At 44.7% G+C, this 20,101-nt stretch overlaps 1 protein-coding gene across 1 annotated transcript in view; it reads right to left on the reverse strand.

Moving 5' to 3' along the window:
• Positions 1–1,429: 1,429 nt before the first annotated feature.
• Positions 1,430–20,101, reverse strand: part of LOC309549550 (erythropoietin-like) — a 53,511-nt gene continuing 34,839 nt past the window's right edge. Inside the window, exons 3-4 of the mRNA XM_082249907.1 lie at positions 6,857–6,943; positions 1,430–1,969 (exon numbers count right to left, since the gene is read on the reverse strand). Of these exons, the coding sequence (XP_082106033.1) occupies positions 1,649–1,969; positions 6,857–6,943 (408 nt within the window). The 3' untranslated portion in view covers positions 1,430–1,648. The remainder of the gene's footprint in view (positions 1,970–6,856; positions 6,944–20,101) is intronic.

The raw sequence follows: 20,101 nt of genomic DNA on the forward strand, positions 1-20,101 counted from the left end.
AGATAATAGGCTTATCAGAAAGGTATAGGTCCTGGATGCTGTGCAGAATTATCTGTGGAGGAGCCACCAGGGCCTGCTGCCACGTGGCAGAGAGTTTAGGAAAGCTGTCCAGACACTTTTTAAGATGGCACTGGAGTGCACACGTGGCCTGCAGCGTAAGTGGGGTGACGTCCTTGGAATCAGTGCAATCTGTGCCGTCTTTGGGCAGGAGCGCTCTTTCATCGGGCTGAAGATACAGAGATGAAGAGCCTCTTTATATCGGGACCTGTTCGCCGACACTAGAATTTAACAGTAGTTTGACTGCAAATCATATGATTTTTTTTAATATAACGGTATTATCATTGTTAATATAGTTTTTTTTTGGGGGGGGGGTGCTATTAACTGGTCTTGCCTAGGGCACCAAATAGGTGAGCAGAAGATGCTCTTCATGATGTTCCCTATCCATCTATCCTCACTGTTCATTATATGTATCAGAGTCTCTGTATCTCTCAGCACAGTTGCAGTCAGTGCAGTCCACTTTTTACCACCTAACCTTAGATTCATATTTTCTGTGCACTCCATTCTAAGTCTTGCCTTGTTCTACAAATCTCTCCATATTTTTTTTTTTGCACCTCACCTTCCCCAGTTCTCTTTTTGCCTTTTCTTAGCTCCTATTCCGTATCCTGTTCTTTTCACACAAGTGCAAGCCTTTTCCCTACTATCAGAACTTCCCCAGGTCCACCAAAACCACAAACGCAGCGGATTCCAGTCAAACCATGCATTGGAGTTATTGCATGTTAATCTGGACACTTCTTTCATTTACAGTAATGTATGTTTTTATTTATACTGTTCCATTTGCTACCATGACATTTAAGTGGTTGAATGAAATGCAATTCTCATGGACGCAAACTTTTTTAACTACAGTGTTAACAATTCATAGCAAAAACACATTTTTGTCATGTAATAATAACTTAGGTATTCTCATTAAATACATGTCAATTTTAAATGCATTCCAACATAGTCTTCTTGAATACAACTGACAGCACATCACCATAGTCTTCTTTGTGTGTGTGTCAATGGAACCACTGCAGAATATCTGCTTGTTATGACCATAGTATTAAACCTGTTGATGGGAGGATCACTAATGCTTTGCATCCATACAAGGTTTTCTCTGTAATGTTAGAAATAAATCCATTTCCAAGAGGCATCTGTAAAATTCCAGATCGTTTAACATGGAACTAGAAACTGCTGGATATCTCAAGTAGCCACATTGCTGGCAACCGTTTTCTGTAAAGATTGTTTATAGGACATTGTCTGTTAATAGGAACTTATACCTTCCAGGTAATACATGATGTTTTTTTAATGGCTGTGACTTTAGCCAGTTTATATGCCATTTCTTGGTATGTAATACAACACCCAACTTTACTAAAAAAGTACTATAGCAGTTTATATTTTTTATTTCATTTATTGTTCCTTGAAGACAATATTACTAGCTTGAGGTTGAACTTCATGGCTAAATTCAGTCAACAGTTTTTTTTTTTTTTTTACAGTTGATGATGTAAGTAAGAATCCTTATGAGCAGCTGCAATTGTGTGTCCTTATGTTAGTTCCAGTCTGCAGACTCCATAGGTATATCCAGGTGCCAGTGTTATATATGGTTCACTAGGAATCATCTACAGTTGCCTTTTCTTAGGGTCTGCATAAGAAAAGTCACTTTACCCTGAAGCAGTTTGGAAAATCTTTGAAAGATGTCCGTAATGTCAGAAGAGTTGCTGGTTACCAAATGGTGCGAACCATTATTTGCTTCTGGATTTAGATTAGTGTTGTTGTTTGCATACCTCCATGCTTTATGTACAAGACCTTGAATTTCTCTTACACTATGCCTAAGTTTCTTTATCTGTTTGGAAAAACACTCTGTAGTATTCATATCTTGTGTGACATTCAGAATATGTTTCAGGTGTGAGAAGACCTCAGTCCCCCGTTGAGATGCCTGCAAAATGAAAGAGCAATGATAGCAATGGCAATATTTAGTGGTGCATATTCTCATGAAAATCATCAGTAATGATAAATACTTGTTTAAATATCAATATTTGGATACAAATGAACTGATCATCAAAGCACTGCTGTATACATCACAGAAACCAACCATAACCCATACAGTTAAAGAGATTGTTTTTAGCGTGTTGAATGTTGAAAAGAAAACTTTTGATGCAATGCCCATTTGCCGCACAACAAATTTGCCTTCTGAAGGTTGTAATGCTTGGTAATCAGACTGATGCCTGAAACCTCCCTGTCATTAGCAGCTGAGCAAGCACTATACAGCATTTACACATATTTTATATTTTTTGTATTATAGCAATTGTGCCGGGCAAAACAAAAATATTGGAAAGAGCTCGACATTGAGTTATATTTTAACCGCTTAAGGACCAGGCCTATTTCTGACACTTGTTGTTTACAAGGTAAAATCAGTATTTTTTGCTATAAAATTACTTAGAACCCCCAAACATTATTTATGTATATATTTTTTTTAGCAAAGTCTCTGGAGAATAAAATAGTGGTCGTTGAAATATTTTTTGTCACAAGGTATTTGCGCAGTGGCCTTTTAACCACTTAAGCCCCAGAGGATTTTCCTGCTCAAAGACCAGGGCCTATTTTGCGATTCGGCACTGCGTGACTTTAATGGACAATTGCGCGGTCGTGCGATGCTATACCCAAATATAATTGACGTCCTTTTTTTCCCACAAACAGAGCTTTCTTTTGGTGGTATTTGATCACATGTGCGATTTTTATTTTTTGCGCTATAAACAAAATAAGAGCGTCAATTTTGAAAAAATAACAATATTTTTCACATTTTTTATATGAAATTCCCCAAAAAAATGTAAAAATCAAAATTTTTTAACATTTTAGGCCAATTTGTTTTTTGCTACATATTTTTGGTAAAAAAAATTACACTAAGCGTATTTTGATTGGTTTGCGCAAAAGTTATTGCGTTTACTAACTAAGGGAAAGATTTATGTCATTTTTATTGTTTTTTTTTTTTAACTAGTAATGGCGGCGATCTGCGATTTTTTTTTTGCGGGACTGTGACATTGCGGCGGACAGATCGGACCCCTGACTAACATTTTTGACACTTTTGGGGGTACCAGTGACATTACTACAGTAATCAGTGCTATACATATGAACTGTTACTGTAAAAATGACACTGACAGGGAAGGGGTTAACTTTATCAGTGATCAAGGGGTTAAGTGTGTCCCTAGGGGCGTTATTCTAACTGTAAAGGGGCGTGGCTTGTGATGTAACCACAGAGACATATGATCCTACATAGCAGGATCGTATGATCTCTGTTCTTACATCAGGGAGAATGACAGACGGCTGTGTTTACATCAGCCGCCTGCCTTTCTCCCTCTCCAGCGGGAGATCGCGAGTGGCCGGCGGACATCGGAGCCGCCGGTCACTCGCGCGGGGATGCCCGTGAACGAGCGGGGGCGGGAGCGTGCCTCCGGCGGTGTGCGCTCACCCCCGGCAGGCTCCTGGGTGAGATGCCCAGGAGGGGCTGACTGCCGCAGTAAATATACTGTGGGCGGTCGGCAAGCAGTTAAACACAATTTTTAAAAAAAAATACACTTCACTGAATTAAAAAAAAAACTAAACAGTAAAGTTAGCCCAATTTTTTTGTATATTGTGAAAGATAATGTCATGCCGAGTAAACAGATACCTAATAGGTTACGGTTTAAAATTGCGCACACTCATGGAATGGCGACAAACATTGGTACTTAAAAATCTCCAAAGGGGACACTTTAAACATTTTTAACGGTTACCAGTTTAGAGTTCATGAGGAGATCTTTTGATAGAATTATCGCTCTCGCTCTGAAAATCGCGAAAATACCTCACATGTGTGATTTGAACACCGTTTACATTTGCGGGCGCAAGCTCACCGGGATGGGGGCGCTTTAAACATTTTTTTTCCTATTTATTTTATTTTATTTTATTTTTTATTTTTATCAATGTTACCTTAAAAAAAAAAAAAAGATCACTTTTATTACTGTTACAAGGAATGTAAACATCCCTTGTGACAGTAATAGGCAGTCACAGGTACTCTTTATGGAGGGACCCCAAACCCCTCCACTGCACTTCAAAGTATTTAAACGCTGAAATCTGCATTTATGAATACTGTCAGTTTTTTTAAATCGGTGCCATTGGCAGCTGAGTAGATTGGAATAGACATTGAGACGTTGCTTCCGGGTTACTTGATCACATACCCAATCAATGCCGAATTCAGCTTTGTTTGGGACTCTAACCAGCTAGTGGATATGCCGGCTGGTTGCTCGGGTCTCCCGGTGGGACGGGAGACCCTGGCAGAGCGGCAGAAGGCAGCGGGAAGGGGGAACATCCCTTCCCACTCGCTGGTATAACGGCCGAGTGGCTGCTGAGCCGCATCGATTGTTCTCACCAGAATGCCGACCACCGGCTCTAAACAAAACGGTACTGCAGCTGCAGGTATCATCCCGGTACAACCACTTCTTCAAGCCAACGTACAGGTAGATATTAGGGATAGACCAATATGTTTTTTTCAGGGCCAATACCGCTATTTTGGTCACAACGTATCGGTATCGGCCGATATGGGCCGATATTTTGTACATTTAAAGTTTTGAAAAATAAAGGCAATTTTTAACACAAATCTGGTACTGAACATGTTAATTTTTGTTTAATGCTTAATGGCTGGTTTGCTGGCACCCTGTGGTGGGTGGCTGGCTGGCACCCTGTGGTGGGTGGCTGGCTGTCTGGAACCCTGTGGTGGGTGGCTGGCTGTCTGGCACCCTGTGGTGGATGGCTGGCTTGCTGGAACCCTGTGGTGGATGGCTGGCTGCTTGCTGGCACCCTGTGGTGGATGGCTGGCTGGCTGGCACCCTGTGACGGCTGTCTGGCTGTCTGGCACCCTGTGGTGGGTGGGTGGCTGGCTGGAACCCTGTGGTGGGTGGTTGGCTGGCACAGGGGCTGAGGGTGGCTGGCTGGTACAGGGCCTGTGGGCGGCTGGCTGGTACAGTGCCTGTGGCTTGCTGGTACATGGTCTGTGGGTGGTGGGTGGCTGGCTGTCTGGCACCCTGTGGTGGGTGGCTGGCTGTCTGGCACCCTGTGGTGGGTGGGTGGCTGGCACAGGGGCTGTGGGTGGCTGGCTGGTACAGGACCTGTAGGTGGCTGGCTGGTAAATGACCTGTAGCTGGCTGGTACATGGCCTGTGGGTTGCTGGCTGGCTGGTACAGGGCCTGTGGGTGGCTGGCTGGCTGGTACAGGGCCTGTGGGTAGCTGGCTGGCTCGCTGGTACAGTGCCTTGGGCTGGCTGGTACAGGGCCTGTGGCTGGCTGGTACAGGGCCTGTGGGTGGCTGGTACAGGGCCTGTGGATGTGGGTGGCTGGCTGGCACCGGGCTGCTCTGGGTGGGTGTATGGCTGTGATACACTCCCGCGAGACTAGTCCTGACTCCAGACGAGGCTGTCCAAGGCGAGGGAGGCGGCCTAAGAAGTCAGAATGACTTCACAAAAATATCGGCAATATAGGCCAGTTCCAGAGCCGATACCAATATATCGGGGGAAAGTGCATATCGGCCACCGATATATTGGCCTTGCCGATAATCGGTCTATCCCTAGTACATATGTGGTTAAAAATGCACTTTTATCAGCACCTTTACACTGTTAGCTCTTCAGGGTCCACTGACTATGTACCCCCTCTGTTACTTCTGGGTCCTCAACCTAGGTACCCCCTTTACAGCTAGCTGACACTGGATCCCAGATCCTCCTCCAGAGTGGTCTCCTCTAACTCTCCAGGCAGACCCCCAGGGGCAATCCTCAGTACTCATGACCTGTGTAGGCTTTCCTGGGATTGAACCCCTCTCCCTCTCCGCTGGTTCTCGGCACACCGGAAACCCCCCGAAGGCCTGGCTGGCAGTGGACAAGAAGGCCTGGCTCGCAGTCTGCACTGTAATTCATCCGAAAAGTGTTCTATCAGGTTGAGGTCAGGACTCTGTGCAAACCAGTCAAGTTCCTCCCCCTTAAAATCGCTCATCCATGTCTTTATGGACCTTGCTTTGTGCACTGGTCTAAATCATTTGGTGGAGAGAGGATTATGATGTGGGGTTGTTTTTCAAGGTTTGGGCATGGCCCCTTAGTTCCAGTAAAGGGAACTCTTAAGGCGTCAGCATACCAAAACATTTTGGACAATTTCATGCTCCCCACTTTGTGGGAACAGTTTGGGGATGAAACCCTCCTGTTTTAATATGACTGCACACCAGTGCACAAAACAAGGTCCATAAAGACATGGATGAGTGAGTTTGGTGTGGACGAAATGACTGGCCTGCACAGAGCCCTGACCTCAACACGATTGAACACCTTTTGGATGAATTACAGTGCAGACTGCGAGCCAGGCCTTCTCGTCCAACATCAGTGGTCAAAAATTCCCATAGACACACCCTGAATCTTATGGACAGCCTCCCCAGAAGAGTTAAAGCTGTTACAGCTGCAAAGGGTGGGCGGCGGGCCAACTCAATATTGAACCCTTCAGACTAAGACTGGGATGCCATTAAAGTTCATGTGTGTGTAAAGGCAGGCGTCCCAATATTTTTGGTAATATAGTGTATTTACGACTTCAAATTAATTATTTTCAATTATTAAATGGCTTGTGCTAGAAGCAGTTGTTATATTTGATTAGGATGTTAACTCTGTTACTATCTCCCTCACAGTAAATGGAAGTGATATTTACAGTTTACAATCTCCATGTCAGAAATGACATTGGTACTGGAGGCCACCATGTGAATACATTTAGCAAAAGAAAAACAAAATGCAAAATCATTTTGGTAACTTATCTCCATCATTGACGTTACTCACCGTCATATTCTGCCATTCTTTAATTCTGACTTCAACACTTGGAAGAGTGATTGGAACTAGTAATGTGCTTTGTTCTGTGCATTGTGCCTGAGAAGAAAAGGGGATTCTTGTTCAGTATATCAACACAGATTGTATTTAAACATGGGTCTTGGAAATGTAATATTGCTGAAGTGCATATACAGTATTTTGGCATTAATTGTATTTCCTATATTTTATTGTTGAGGGCATTTCTGATGTGTAGGATGCAATAAAATAAAAAAGAACTTATAAACATGTATTCAGCTTTAGATTTTCTACAGAACCTCTATATCAGGGGTGGGGAACCTATGGCCCGCCACATAGTCATCTGGTCCGGCCCCTGTGCAGCTGAGTCTGTCTCTCAGCTGATCTGTCAGAACGGAGCCGATGCTTCTGTCAGAATGGAGCAGTTCCAGCTCCATTCTGACAGTCTGAGTGAGTCACAGGCGGAGTGATATAAAATGCACTCCTCCTTACAGGACCAATACAGGAAACATCACCTCTTCCTCCAGCACGGCGCCACTGGACGCTACACTTCTCCTAGCCAGCATCTACCACCAGCAGTACACACAGCAGTACCAGCCAGAACCAGCAGTACCAGCCAGAGGCAGCAGTACCAGCCAGAAGCAGCAGTACCAGCCAGAACCAGCAGTACCAGCTAGAACCAGCAGTACCAGCCAGAGGCAGCAGTACCAGCCAGAACCAGCAGTATCAGCCAGAGCCACCAGTACCAGCCAGAACCAGCAGTACCGGACAGAGCCAGTAGAACCAGCCAGAACCAGCAGTACTAGCCAGAACCAGCAGTACCAGCCAGAGCCAGCAGTACCAGCCAGAACCAGCAGTACCAGCCAGAACCAGCAGTACCAGACAGAACCAGCAGTACCACCTAGAGGCAGCAGTACCAGCCAGAATCTGCAGTACCAGCCAAAGCCACCAGTACCAGCCAGAACCAGCAGTACCAGCCAGAGCCAGCAGTACCAAACAGAACCAGCAGCACCAGCCAGAGCCAGCAGTACTAGCCAGAGCCAGCAGTACCCGCCAGGGCCAGCAGTACCAGCCAGAACCAGCAGAACCAGCCAGAGCCAGCAGTACCAGCCAGAACCAGCAGCACCAGCCAGAGGCAGCAGTACCAGCCAGAACCAGCAGTACCAGCCAGAGCCACCAGTGCCAGCCAGAACCAGCAGTACCAGACAGAGCCAGTAGAACCAGCCAGAACCAGCAGTACTAGCCAGAACCAGCAGTACTAGCCAGAACCAGCAGTACCAGGCCAGCCAGAGCCAGCAGTACTAGCCAGAACCAGCAGTACCAGCCAGAGCCAGCAGTACTAGCCAGAACCAGCAGTACTAACCAGAACGAGCAGTACCAGCCAGAGCGAGCAGTACTAGCCAGAACCAGCAGTACTAACCAGAACCAGCAGTACCAGCCAGAGCCAGCAGTACTAGCCAGAACCAGCAGTACCAGCCAGAGCCAGCAGTACTAGCCAGAACCAGCAGTACCAGCCACAGCCAGCAGTACTAGCCAGAACCAGCAGTACCAGCCAGAACCAGCAGTACTAGCCAGAACCAGCAGTACCAGCCAGAGCCAGCAGTACCAGCCAGAACCATCAGCGCCAGCCAGAGCCAGCAGTACTTGCCAGAGCCAGCAGTACCCACCAGAGCCAGCAGTACCAGCCAGAACCAGCAGTACCAGCCAGAGCCAGTAGTACTAGCTAGAGCCAGCAGTACCAGCCAGAGCCAGCGGGACCAGCCAGAGCCAGCAGTACTAGCCAGAGACAGCAGTACCAGCCAGAATCAGCAATACCCACAGCAGTACCAGCCAGAGCCAGCAGTACTGACAACAGTACCAGCCAGAAACCAGCAGTACCAGCCAGAGCCAGCAGTACTAACAGCAGTATCAGCCAAAGCCAGCAGTACCAGCCAGAGCCAGCAGTACACACAGCAGAGCCAGTAGTACCCACAGCAGTACCAGCCAGAGCCAGCAGTACCCACAGCAGTACTAGCCAGAGCCAGCAATACCAGCCAAAGCCAGCAATACCCACAGCAGAACCAGCAGTACCCACAGCAGTACCAACCAGAGCCAGCAGTATCCACAGCAGAACCAGCAGTACCCACAGTAGTACCAGCCAGCAGTACCTACAGCACAGTACCAGCCAGCAGTACCAGCTAGAGCCAGCAGTACCCACAGCAGAACCAGCAGTACCCACAGCAGTGCCAGCCAGAGCCAGCAGTACCCACAGCAGTACCAGCCAGAGCCAGCAGTACCAGCCAAAGCCAGCAATACCCACAGCAGAACCAGCAGTACCCACAGCAGTACCAGCCAGAGCTATAAGTATCCACAGCAGAACCAGCAGTACCCACAGCAGTACCAGCCAGCAGTACCTACAGCACAGTACCAGCCAGCAGTACTAGCCTGAGTCAGCAGTTCCCACAGCAGTACCTGCCTGAGCCAGCAGTACCAGCCAGGAGCACTAGCTAGTAGTACCAGCCTGAGCCAGCAGTACCCACAGCACAGTACCAGCCAGCAGTACCAGCCTGAGCCAGCAATACCCACAGCAGTACCAGCCAGCAGTACCTACAGCACAGTACCAGCCTGAGTCAGCAGTACCCACAGAAATACCAGCCTGAGCCAGCACTACCCACAGCAGTACCAGCCAACAATACCCACAGCAGTACCAGCCAGCAGTACCCACAGCACAGTACAAGCCAGCAGTACCAGCATGAGCCAGCAGTACCCACAGCAGTACCAGCCAGCTGTACCAGCCAGCTGTACCCACCAGAAGTACCAGCCAGCTATACCCACCAGCAGTACCAACCAGCAGTACCCATCAGCAGTTCTTTTCAAAACTTACCACCACAAAGAGTCACTTGCACTCCAAACTGACTGAAGCAAACCTGGAAAACCAGTTGCGAGTAGCAACATCATCAATACCAGCAATACACACCTTACCAAAGAGAATCAGTTGCAGCCATCACATCAGGGGTGAGTTAATGAAATGTTTAACCAAATATAGCAGGCACATTTTTAAGTTGATAATTTTGTACGGCCCCCCGAATGATTTTATAAATACCCAAATGGCCCTTGGCAGAAAAAAGGTTCCCCACCCCTGCTCTGTATCATCAGTTTAATCATCTATTAACATAATGTTTATGTAAAGCCTGAACTTTTTTTTTCTTTTTTCTTTTTTTTAAAGGGGAAAGGAAGGATTAGAACCCCTGTCAATTTTTTGGCTGTCTGTGCCCTATTAAGGAAATTTCCCCCTACTTCCTGTCCCAGAGACACATCAGATAGTAGCCAGAAATCACTTCAAAGAGAGGAAAAAACTTTTAGTTGAAAGGAGAACAGGTTTCCCCATTAGGAGATTTCCCCTTACCACCTGTCCCATATGCCAACTCACAAATGTTGGATTTCCTATCACTTTTTGTAACTAATGGTCACCAGGACCAATAGTGAGAGTGAACGTCTCCAGCAATAAAATCTCATAGGGGTTGTAACTAGTGATCGACCAAAACCATTTTTTCGTTGCCGATACCGATATTTTGCCGATTGCATATCGGTATCGGCCGATATTGGCCGATATTTTCACACATGTAAAATTTTCCCAATAAAACACAAATTTCGACACAAATCTCTTAACAAACATGTTAATCTTTATTTTATTAACATTTTTAACATTAAGTGCTCGTTCTTCACACCTTAACTGCATAAAAACTGATAGCAAAACTTCAATTGCAAGGAGTTGGACATTAGCATTTCACATCATCTGATTGTGCATTAATGTATAATAAAGTGCTGCAGTAGTGTACTCACTCACTGCAATAGAAAATTTTTAATTCCCTACTGCAGTGCAGTCAGTGCAAAACTGCTAGGAAAAAAAACTAGGCAACAACAACAGCTACACAATAAAATACACATACACACTGCACAATTGCTATAAAAAGAGCAAGGCAACAGCTACACATGTCACAGTGGATTGGACTGGACTCTGAGTCAGTGGAGGACTACCTCTGTGTGCAGTATGGCACACACTGCAACTACTGTAGTGCAGTCAGTGCAATACTGCTGGAAGAAAAGCAAGGCAAGTAGGCAACAGCTACACATGTCACAGTGGATTGGACTGGAGTCAGTGGAGGACTATCTGCATTCTGCACTGCAGTATGGCACTCACTGCAACTACTGCAGTCAGTGCAATACTGCTAGAAGAAAAGCAAGGCAACAGCTACTAATGTCACAATGGATTGGACTGGAGTCAGTGGAGGACTATCCTGCACTGCAGTATGGCACTCACTGCAACTAATGTAGTGAGTGCAATACTGCTAGAAGAAAAGCAAGGAAACAGCTACACATGTCACAATGGATTGGACTGGAGTCAGTGGAGGACTCACTGCAGTATGGCACTCACTGCAACTACCGCAGTCAGTGCAATACTGCAAGAAGAAAAGCAAGGCAACAGTTACACAGTGGATTGGACTGTGTACCACCGCTGCAGTAGGGCACTCACTGCAGTAGTGCAGTAGTGATTTAAAATTATTGCAGCAGTGAGCAGCGTTCTACTGCAGCAGTAGTCCACTGGCAATCCAACTTCAATCCACTGTCTATGTCTATTTCATTTTTTTATCACTTTTGCACTGACTGCAGCGCAGTCAGTGCAAAACTGTTAGAAAAAAATAGATAGACAAAAGCTATACAGTGGATTGGACAGACTCAGTGGACTGGTGGACATACAGTACTATAGACTAGCTACACTTTCAAATCAATACTCCCAGTTAAGTAGAACAATATTATATGCAGAAAGCATAACTTTTCAGCATGTTCACCAGTTAAACGGCTTCTTTTCTTTTCATAAATTGCTGCCACTTCACTAAAAACACGCTCACTTGGTACTGAGGAAGAAGAGCAGAAAGGTATCTTCTAGCATGAGAAGCAAGTCTTTTGTAGCATGCCTCATTTTCTTTCCACCACTGAAGAGGATCATTCTTTCTGTCAACTACTGGTTCCTTCAAATAGAGATGAAGTTCATCATCCAGGCTCATTATTGCCGATTCTGATGAAACCTCTGCATGAGGCCCCAATAAAACGCTGAACATTGCATCTATTTGACCACGATTAATTTTCTCTTCTGTCTGTTGTCTTATGGGACATTTTTCTCCTGCATCCTGCTCTTCCACATCAGAAACCTTCTCTTCTTGTCCTTGACTTTTCTTTTCGTCAGGAGGAACCTCCTGCACCTGCTGTTGAATATCTTCTGTCAGCCATTGCTTTGCCTTGGCCAATACATCATCAGAAGAGAAAGGATGGTTCTTGTATAGAGGATCCAAAAGACATGCAAGCACAACAGTTTTATTCTCCTCATGCTTCTCAAACCTTTTGGCGAGGCTGTCCCTCATGGCCTGCCTACATGCTTTGATGGCTCGTGTGTTGGGTCCTTCATTCTGTTGAAGAAGCATCTTCAGGACTCTCACACATGGGTTCACAGAGGAAACAGATGAGTCGTAATGACTCACCTCCAGTGTCACTTCCTCAATGGGTACGAGCGTCTCTATAATGTTGGCTACTATGTCCCATTGATCTGCAGTAGGGCAAGAATGTCCTCCAAGTCCATATTCACCAGAATATATGGTGGGAGCTCACTTCTGCTCCAGCATCCTCTATAACATGTGTAGCATTGAGTTCCATCGTGTTGGAACAGCCTGTATCAGGTTGTTTTTGGGTAGGCCAAGGTCTTCCTGAATGCACCTCAGTCGCTGCTTGGCAAGAACAGAATGGTGGAAATGGCCTTCGCACTTCTTCAGCATGGTAATAATGTCCAGCAAAGCTTTCTGGTGTGACAGACCATCATTTACCACCAGTTGGAGGGTGTGTGCCATACAACCGAGGTCTGACACTTCAGCAAGTCTCATACCTTTAACCATGTTCGCTCCACTGTCTCGCAGCACAAGCATCACTCGGTCTTTGCTGATTCCCCATTTTTCTAGCATGCCTAGAAACTTTTCTTTAATGTACTCCCCAGTGTGGGATCCTTGCATCACTTTTGTATTCAACACCAAATGCCTTCTTGTCCATCCGCTGTCAATGTAGTGGCATGTAAGACTCATTAGTGATTCTGTTTGTCCTGACCAGCAGTCCGTCGTGAATGAAAGTGAGTTGCCAGCATTCTCTGGTTGAAGCATAGTCTTAACTTTGTCAAGGACCTTTTGGTGAATCTTTTGCAGCATTTCAATTCGATAAAACTTGTCACTCTTCAGTGTGTACCTTGGCTCAACTATGGACATCAACCGCTTAAATCCAGAGTCAGACACCATTGTAAATGGCTGGTTATCAGTGACCATCATCTCTGTGATTACTCTGTCCAGCATTTGGGATCTTCCATCTGATTTTTGCCACCTGTTTATTTTCTGAAACATATCTGTTATTGTTGCCTGGGATAGGGATGATTCACCTTGTGATTCATTTTGATTTTTCTGTGCTGCATTATACAATTCAAGAGGATGAACTCTTAGATGGGCCCAAAGATTAGACGTATTTTTGGTTTTTGCAGTTATTGATCCCATGCTCACATTGTTTTTGCATGTGTTGCACAATGCTACTGATTTTCCTGGCGATGGAGAAAAGAAATACTCCCAGACCACACTTTTAATTTTTCACCCTGTGGTGGCTGGCTGGCACTCTGTTGTGGGTGACTTTCTGGCTGGCTGGCTGGCTGGCTGGCAGGCATCATGTGGTGGGTGGGTGGCTGGCTGGCACCCTGTGGTGGCTGGCACCCTGTTGTGGGTGGCTGTCTGGCTGGATGGCAGGCACCATGTGGTGGGTGCGTGGCTGGCTGGCACCCTGTGGTGGCTGGCTGCCTGGCACCCTGTGGTGGCTTGCACCCTGTTATGGGTGGCTGCCTGGCTGGCTGGCAGGCACCGTGTGGTGGTGGGTGGCTGGCTGGCACCCTGTGGTGGCTGGCTGGCTGGCTCCCTGTAGTGGCTGGCACCCTGTTGTGGGTGGCTGTCTGGCTGGCAGGCACTGTGTGGTGGGTGGCTGGCTGGCACCCTGTGGTGGGTGGCTCTCTGGCTGGCAACCTGTAGTGGCTGTCTGGCTGGCACCGGGTGGGTGGCTGGCTGTCATCAAGCTTTGGTGGCTGGCTTGCACCCTTTTGTGGCTGGCTGGCAGGCACCCTTTTGTGGCTGGCTGGCTGGCACCCTGTGTGGTGGCTGGCCTAGCACGTACAGGCCCAGGGCCTATAGCTGGAGAGCTGGTACAGTCAGGACTCAGGAGGAGGACTCAGGCAGGGCCTGTGGCTGGCTGGCTGGTACACTACACTGTGGACTGTGTGGGACTGGGTTGCTGGCTGGCACCGGGCAGCTGTGGGTGGTGGGTGGGTGGCCGCGGCGGCTGTGTTACAGAAGAGAACAGAACAGATACAGAACGTGTGTCAGAGAGAGTGTTTTTTGTTGGTCACTGTTATCAATTATCACAGAACAGAATACAGAACGTGTCAGACTGTTGGTCACTGCACTCACTAAATGTAGAAGAACTCCCTACTCTCCCGACCGACCGCCTGTGCCGCATGCAGACTCAAGTGTGGCAGCGGCGGGTAAAAGACACTGTAAGGACTAAGGAGGCAGAGGGAGGCAGCCCAAGAGCTGTCCAGTGCGCGGAGGCGCGTGGCGCAACATACGCGAGGACGTCATGAAAATATCGGCAAATCAACAGGCCGATTCCGATATATCAGGGAAAGTGCATATCGGCCCCCGATATATCAGTGTTGCCGGTAATCGGTCGATCTCTAGTTGTAACTTCTCACTACTCTATGCAACACTGAAGGGTCTTTTTATAAAACATTTGTTGCAAGAATGTCAGAAGCATTCATGCAAGCTGAAAAAAATATCCCAGTCATTTTTTTATGTCCTGTATCATTGATTCAGGAATTAATCCCTGTATCATCAGCTCCATCTAGTGGCCTAAATGTGGTATAGTTTTCTAAATGAGATATTTCAGAAACTTATACTGTATTTTGGCCACTAGATGGAGCTGACCATACAGACATTATTTCTCACAAAAATAGAGAAATTTTGTTCATCTTACACAAATGCTTCTCACATTTTTGCAATGAATGTTTTATAAATACATCCTTAAACTAACGAGTTTTGGCTTTATTAATAAATCCATTATAAAGTCCCATACCTAATATGTCTGGAGGATATACTAACATGCTTTGGATTCAATATTTGCTCATTTTAATGTAATCAATAGTTTACACATGTTTATACACCTCTGCAACATAATATTTTTTACAAATTTATTTTGGCAAGGTATTATTGTAATGATAATAACATAAGTTGATGTGACATGATCTAATTATATGATTAATTATGTAACAAGATCAACATCATAGTGTTTATTCTAATCTTGGGAAAAGGTTTGTAGTATCTACAGTATCTCACAAAAGTGAGTAAAACCCTCACATTTTTGTACAAAATTTGATATATCTTTTCAGGGCTCTTTGCCAGGAGGTGCCATGTTGAAATTCCAGTGACCAGTATGGGAGAGTGAGAGCGATAACACCACATTTAACACACCTGCTCCCCATTCACACCTGAGACCTTGTAACACTAACGAGTCACATGACACCAGGGAGGGAAAATTGATAATTGGGCCAAATTTGGACATTTTTCACTTAGGGGTGTACTCACTTTTGTTGCCAGCGGTTTAGACAATAATGGCTGTGTGTTGAGTTTTTTTGAGGGGACAGCAAATTTACACTGTTATACAAGCTATACACTCACTACTTTACATTGTGGCAAAGTATAATTTCTTCAGTGTTGTCACATAAAAAGATATAATAAAATATTTACAAAAATGTGAGAGGTGTACTCACTTTTGTGAGATACTGTACTTTTTCCAGACTGAATAATGCATATTTTAGCTAGGTCTATGAAATGGTACATTTAAGATATTCTGTAAGATAAATGTTAAGGTGTATAATACAGAATTTAACTACTTCCCGTCCAGTGACGTACATGTCCAGCTGCAGGCTTCACTCCAGTATTGTTTTTACAGCCAGCTGCAGGCTCTTTTGTAATAGCAAACAGAGCAGTTAACTAGCCGCTCAATTGCTATTACAAGCAGTAGGACTTGATGGATGGACACAGCAAACATTCATCCAGTAAAGCCGGGATCAGATTTGATCGGCTGTTCGTAACAGTAACCCGGTAGCGATGACATGGCATCACTTCCCATTAAATCGGAAACTATCAATGCCATTTTTTAAAATTCAAAAGCATTCAAAAACATCAATCTTGGTGTTTTGAATGCTTTTAGGTGCAGAGGAGGGATTTGGAGTCCTACAGACCCCAGCTATTTCCATAAAGTGGACCTGTCACATGCCTATTGCTGTTACAAGGATGTTTAAATTCCTTGTGACAACAATAAAAAAGATAAAAAATAAGAAAATAAAATTAAAGCAACAGTGTAAAAATTAAAAAAAAGACGAACGTGCAATTTGGTCCCGCACGTATGCAAACAGCGATCGTCCCACCCGTGTGAGGTATCACCCTGAACATCGGACCATGGGCAGTAATTCTAACACCAGACCTCCTCTGTAAATCTAAAATGGTAACCTGTAAAGGCTTTTAAAGTTTCACCTATGGATAGTAAAATGTATGTAGTTTGTCGCCGTTGCACGGGCATGCGCAATTTTGAAGCATGACATGTTTGGTATCTATTTACTCAGCATAACTTATTTTTTTTATTGTACAAAACAATTGGGTTATGTATTGTGTTTTTATGCATTACAATTCAAAAAAGTGTATTTTTTCCCACAATATTGCATCTGAAAAACCCTGCGCAAATACTGTGTGACATAAAAATTGCAAAACCCACTTTAACCTAAATTTATTCCCTAGGGCCTCTGCTTTAAAAAATACAGTGCCTTGCGAAAGTATTCGGCCCCCTTGAACTTTGCGACCTTTTGCCACATTTCAGGCTTCAAACATGAAAAATTGGGCGTGTAAAATTATTCAGCCCCCTTTAGTTAATACTTTGTAGCGCCACCTTTTGCTGCGATTACAGCTGTAAGTCGCTTGGGGTATGTCTCTATCAGTTTTGCCCATCGAGAGACTGAAATTTTTGCCCATTCCTCCTTGCAAACAGCTCGAGCTCAGTGAGGTTGGATGAAGAGAGTTTGTTAACAGCAGTTTTCAGTTCTTTCCGCAGATTCTCAATTGGATTCAGGTCTGGACTTTGACTTGGCCGTTCTAACACCTGAATATGTTTATTTGTGAACCATTCCATTGTACATTTTGCTTTATGTTGTGGATCATTGTCTTGTTGGAAGACAAATCTCCGTCCCAGTCTCAGGTCTTTTGCAGACTCCATCAGGTTTTCTTCCAGAATGGTCCTGTATTTGGCTCCATCCATCTTCCCATCAATTTTAACCACCTTCCCTGTCTCTGCTGAAGAAAAGCAGGCCCAAACCATGATGCTGCCACCACCATGTTTGACAGTGGGGATGGTGTGTTTAGGGTGATGAGCTGTGTTGCTTTTACACCAAACATAACGTTTTGCATTGTTGCCAAAAAGTTCGATTTTGGTCTCATCTGACCAGAGCACCTTTTTCCACTTGTTTGGTGTGTCTCCCAGGTGGCTTGTGGCAAACTTTAAATGACACTTTTTATGGATATCTTAAAGAAATGGCTTTCTTCTTGCCACTCTTCCATAAAGGCCAGATTTGTGCAGTATACGACTGATTGTTGTCCTATGGACAGAGTCTCCCACCTCAGCTGTAGATCTCTGCAGTTCATCCAGAGTGATCATGGGCCTCTTGGCTGCATCTCTGATCAGTCTTCTCCTTGTATGAGCTGAAAGTTTAGAGGGACGGCCAGGTCTTCTTAGATTTGCAGTGGTCTGATACTCCTTCCATTTCAATATTATCGCTTGCACAGTGCTCCTTGGGATGTTTAATGCTTGGGAAATCTTTTTGTATCCAAATCCGGCTTTAAACTTCTCCACAACAGTATCTCGGACCTACCTGGTGTGTTCCTTGTTCTCCATGATGCTCTCTGCGCTTTAAAAGGACCTCTGAGACTATCACAGTGCAGGTGCATTTATACAGAGACTTGATTACACACAGGTGGATTCTATTTATCATCATTAGTCATTTAGGTCAACATTGGATCATTCAGAGATCCTCACTGAACTTCTGGAGAGAGTTTGCTGCACTGAAAGTAAAGGGGCTGAATAATTTTTCACGCCCAATTTTTCAGTTTTTTAATTGTTAACAAAGTTTGAAATATCCAATAAATTTCATTCCATTTCATGATTGTGTCCCACTTGTTGTTGATTCTTCACAAAAAATTACAATTTTATATCTTTATGTTTGAAGCCTGAAATGTGGCAAAAGGTTGCAAAGTTCAAGGGGGCCGAATACTTTCGCAAGGCACTGTATATAATGTTTGGGGGTTCTAAGTAGTTTTCTAGCTAAAAATACTGATTGTTACATGTGAACAAAAAGTGCTAGAAAAGTCTTGGACTGGAAGTAGTTAAATAGGGCCAACAGTTTGTACAGCACTTTACAAAATAAAGGGAGACAGTACAGTTACTAAACAAAAGGGTCAGGAGGGCCATGTTTGTGGGAGCTTACAATAAAAAAGGGATGGGCAAGCAAGACAAAAAGTAATAGCTGTGAGGGGATGAATTGAAGGAGAAAGTAAAAGTTGTTTTTAGGTAGAGACAAAATAGGATTCCTTGAAAATATGAACAGGTGAACAGAGTAGGAAATGGCCAGGGAGATTGTGGCAGGGAGTTCCAGAGGATAGCAGAGGTTCTTGAGAAGTACTGGGGGAGAGGTGAAAAGGGAGCATTATAGCAGGAAGTCTTGGGAGGAACGTAGAGGATGGTTTGGGTGGATTTTTGAGACAAAGTCATTGATGTTGTTCAGGGCAGAGTTGTGGATTGCTTTGTATGTTGTTAGTATTTTGAATTTTATACACTGGACGAGTTGAGGGATTTCAAGGAACATTGAAAGGTTAGTAAGGTGAATGTGTCTGGGAGTAGGATTCATAATAGAATTCATGATAGTTTGTGTAGAGGTAGGCCAACAAGAAGAGATTTGCAGTGTTCGAGATGAGGAATAGTAAGTGAGTTAACTAGTAGACTGGTGGTGTCATTGGTTAAGAAGGGGCATATTTCAACATAGGTGAAAGCAGCAAGATTTGGATAGAAATTAGATGTGTGGCTGGTATAATAGGTCAGAATACAGCATTACACCTTGCAGCCTGCGATGGGGGGGGGGGGGGGGGGGGGAGGAGAGATACTAGTGCTATGGCTCTGGAAGGAAAAGTCGCAGGGGGGATAAATTAGCTCAGTTTTATTAAGATTGAGTTTTAGGAAGTGGAGTGATATTCTTGCTAATATGTTAGTAAATTAGTAGGGAATGGGTTGCAGCGATACCAGTTTTTTAAGACCAAGTATGAGTACTAATACTTTTTCTCACTTTGTCAGGGCTTGGACATGAACCTGGCAATTTGTGTGGCAATGACACTTCTCTCTGAGCTACCTGAGACACTGGACAGCACCCTGTCCAATTCATTGGACAACCCTGTCTTGTGCCTTGACTTCTGCTGAACCCTGAACTCTTTGCTTCTCCCATGAACTTCCTGGTTTAAGCCATGTCTCTGCACTTCCTATTTGCCAGATTATTGTGCTCTCTTCAGCCAGTATTGTCTTCCCTGCTACCATATTATGCTACTACTTATTATTGACATAGACCATTGGCTTTTTCCTAAACTACACTTCTGCCTGATCCCAACCTGCAACTACTCGTTACATTTTTAAAACGAATCAGGTATGATTTTTAGTTCGGTTTATGTGCTATTTCCAGTATCATACACTTTAAAAATTTGCACCTGACTCTTTTTACAAATCGCACTAAAACCAGCCCCGCACTAAGGAGAACTTGACAAGTATCTGTTTTAGTATCAAAGCATTTGTGCAAATGCTTAGTATTGGCACTGATACCAGTATAGGTGCAACGCTATAAATTATTGATCTGCAAGGAGACTGAAGAGGTAAGCTAAGGAGTAGAGAGATAGATTTGAGTGTCAACAGCATAGCAATAGCATTGAAATATATGGATGGCTATCAGCTAACCAAGGGAAAAGGTGTAGATAGAGCATAGAAGGAGTCCACAGATAGAACCTAAGGGCTCTTTACAGAAATAAGAAGAGGAGAGGTGAAGATGAGGTT

Source organism: Pelophylax lessonae, assembly GCF_965119305.1.
Source record: "Pelophylax lessonae genome assembly, chromosome: 3".
Taxonomy (NCBI): Eukaryota; Metazoa; Chordata; class Amphibia; order Anura; family Ranidae; genus Pelophylax; species Pelophylax lessonae.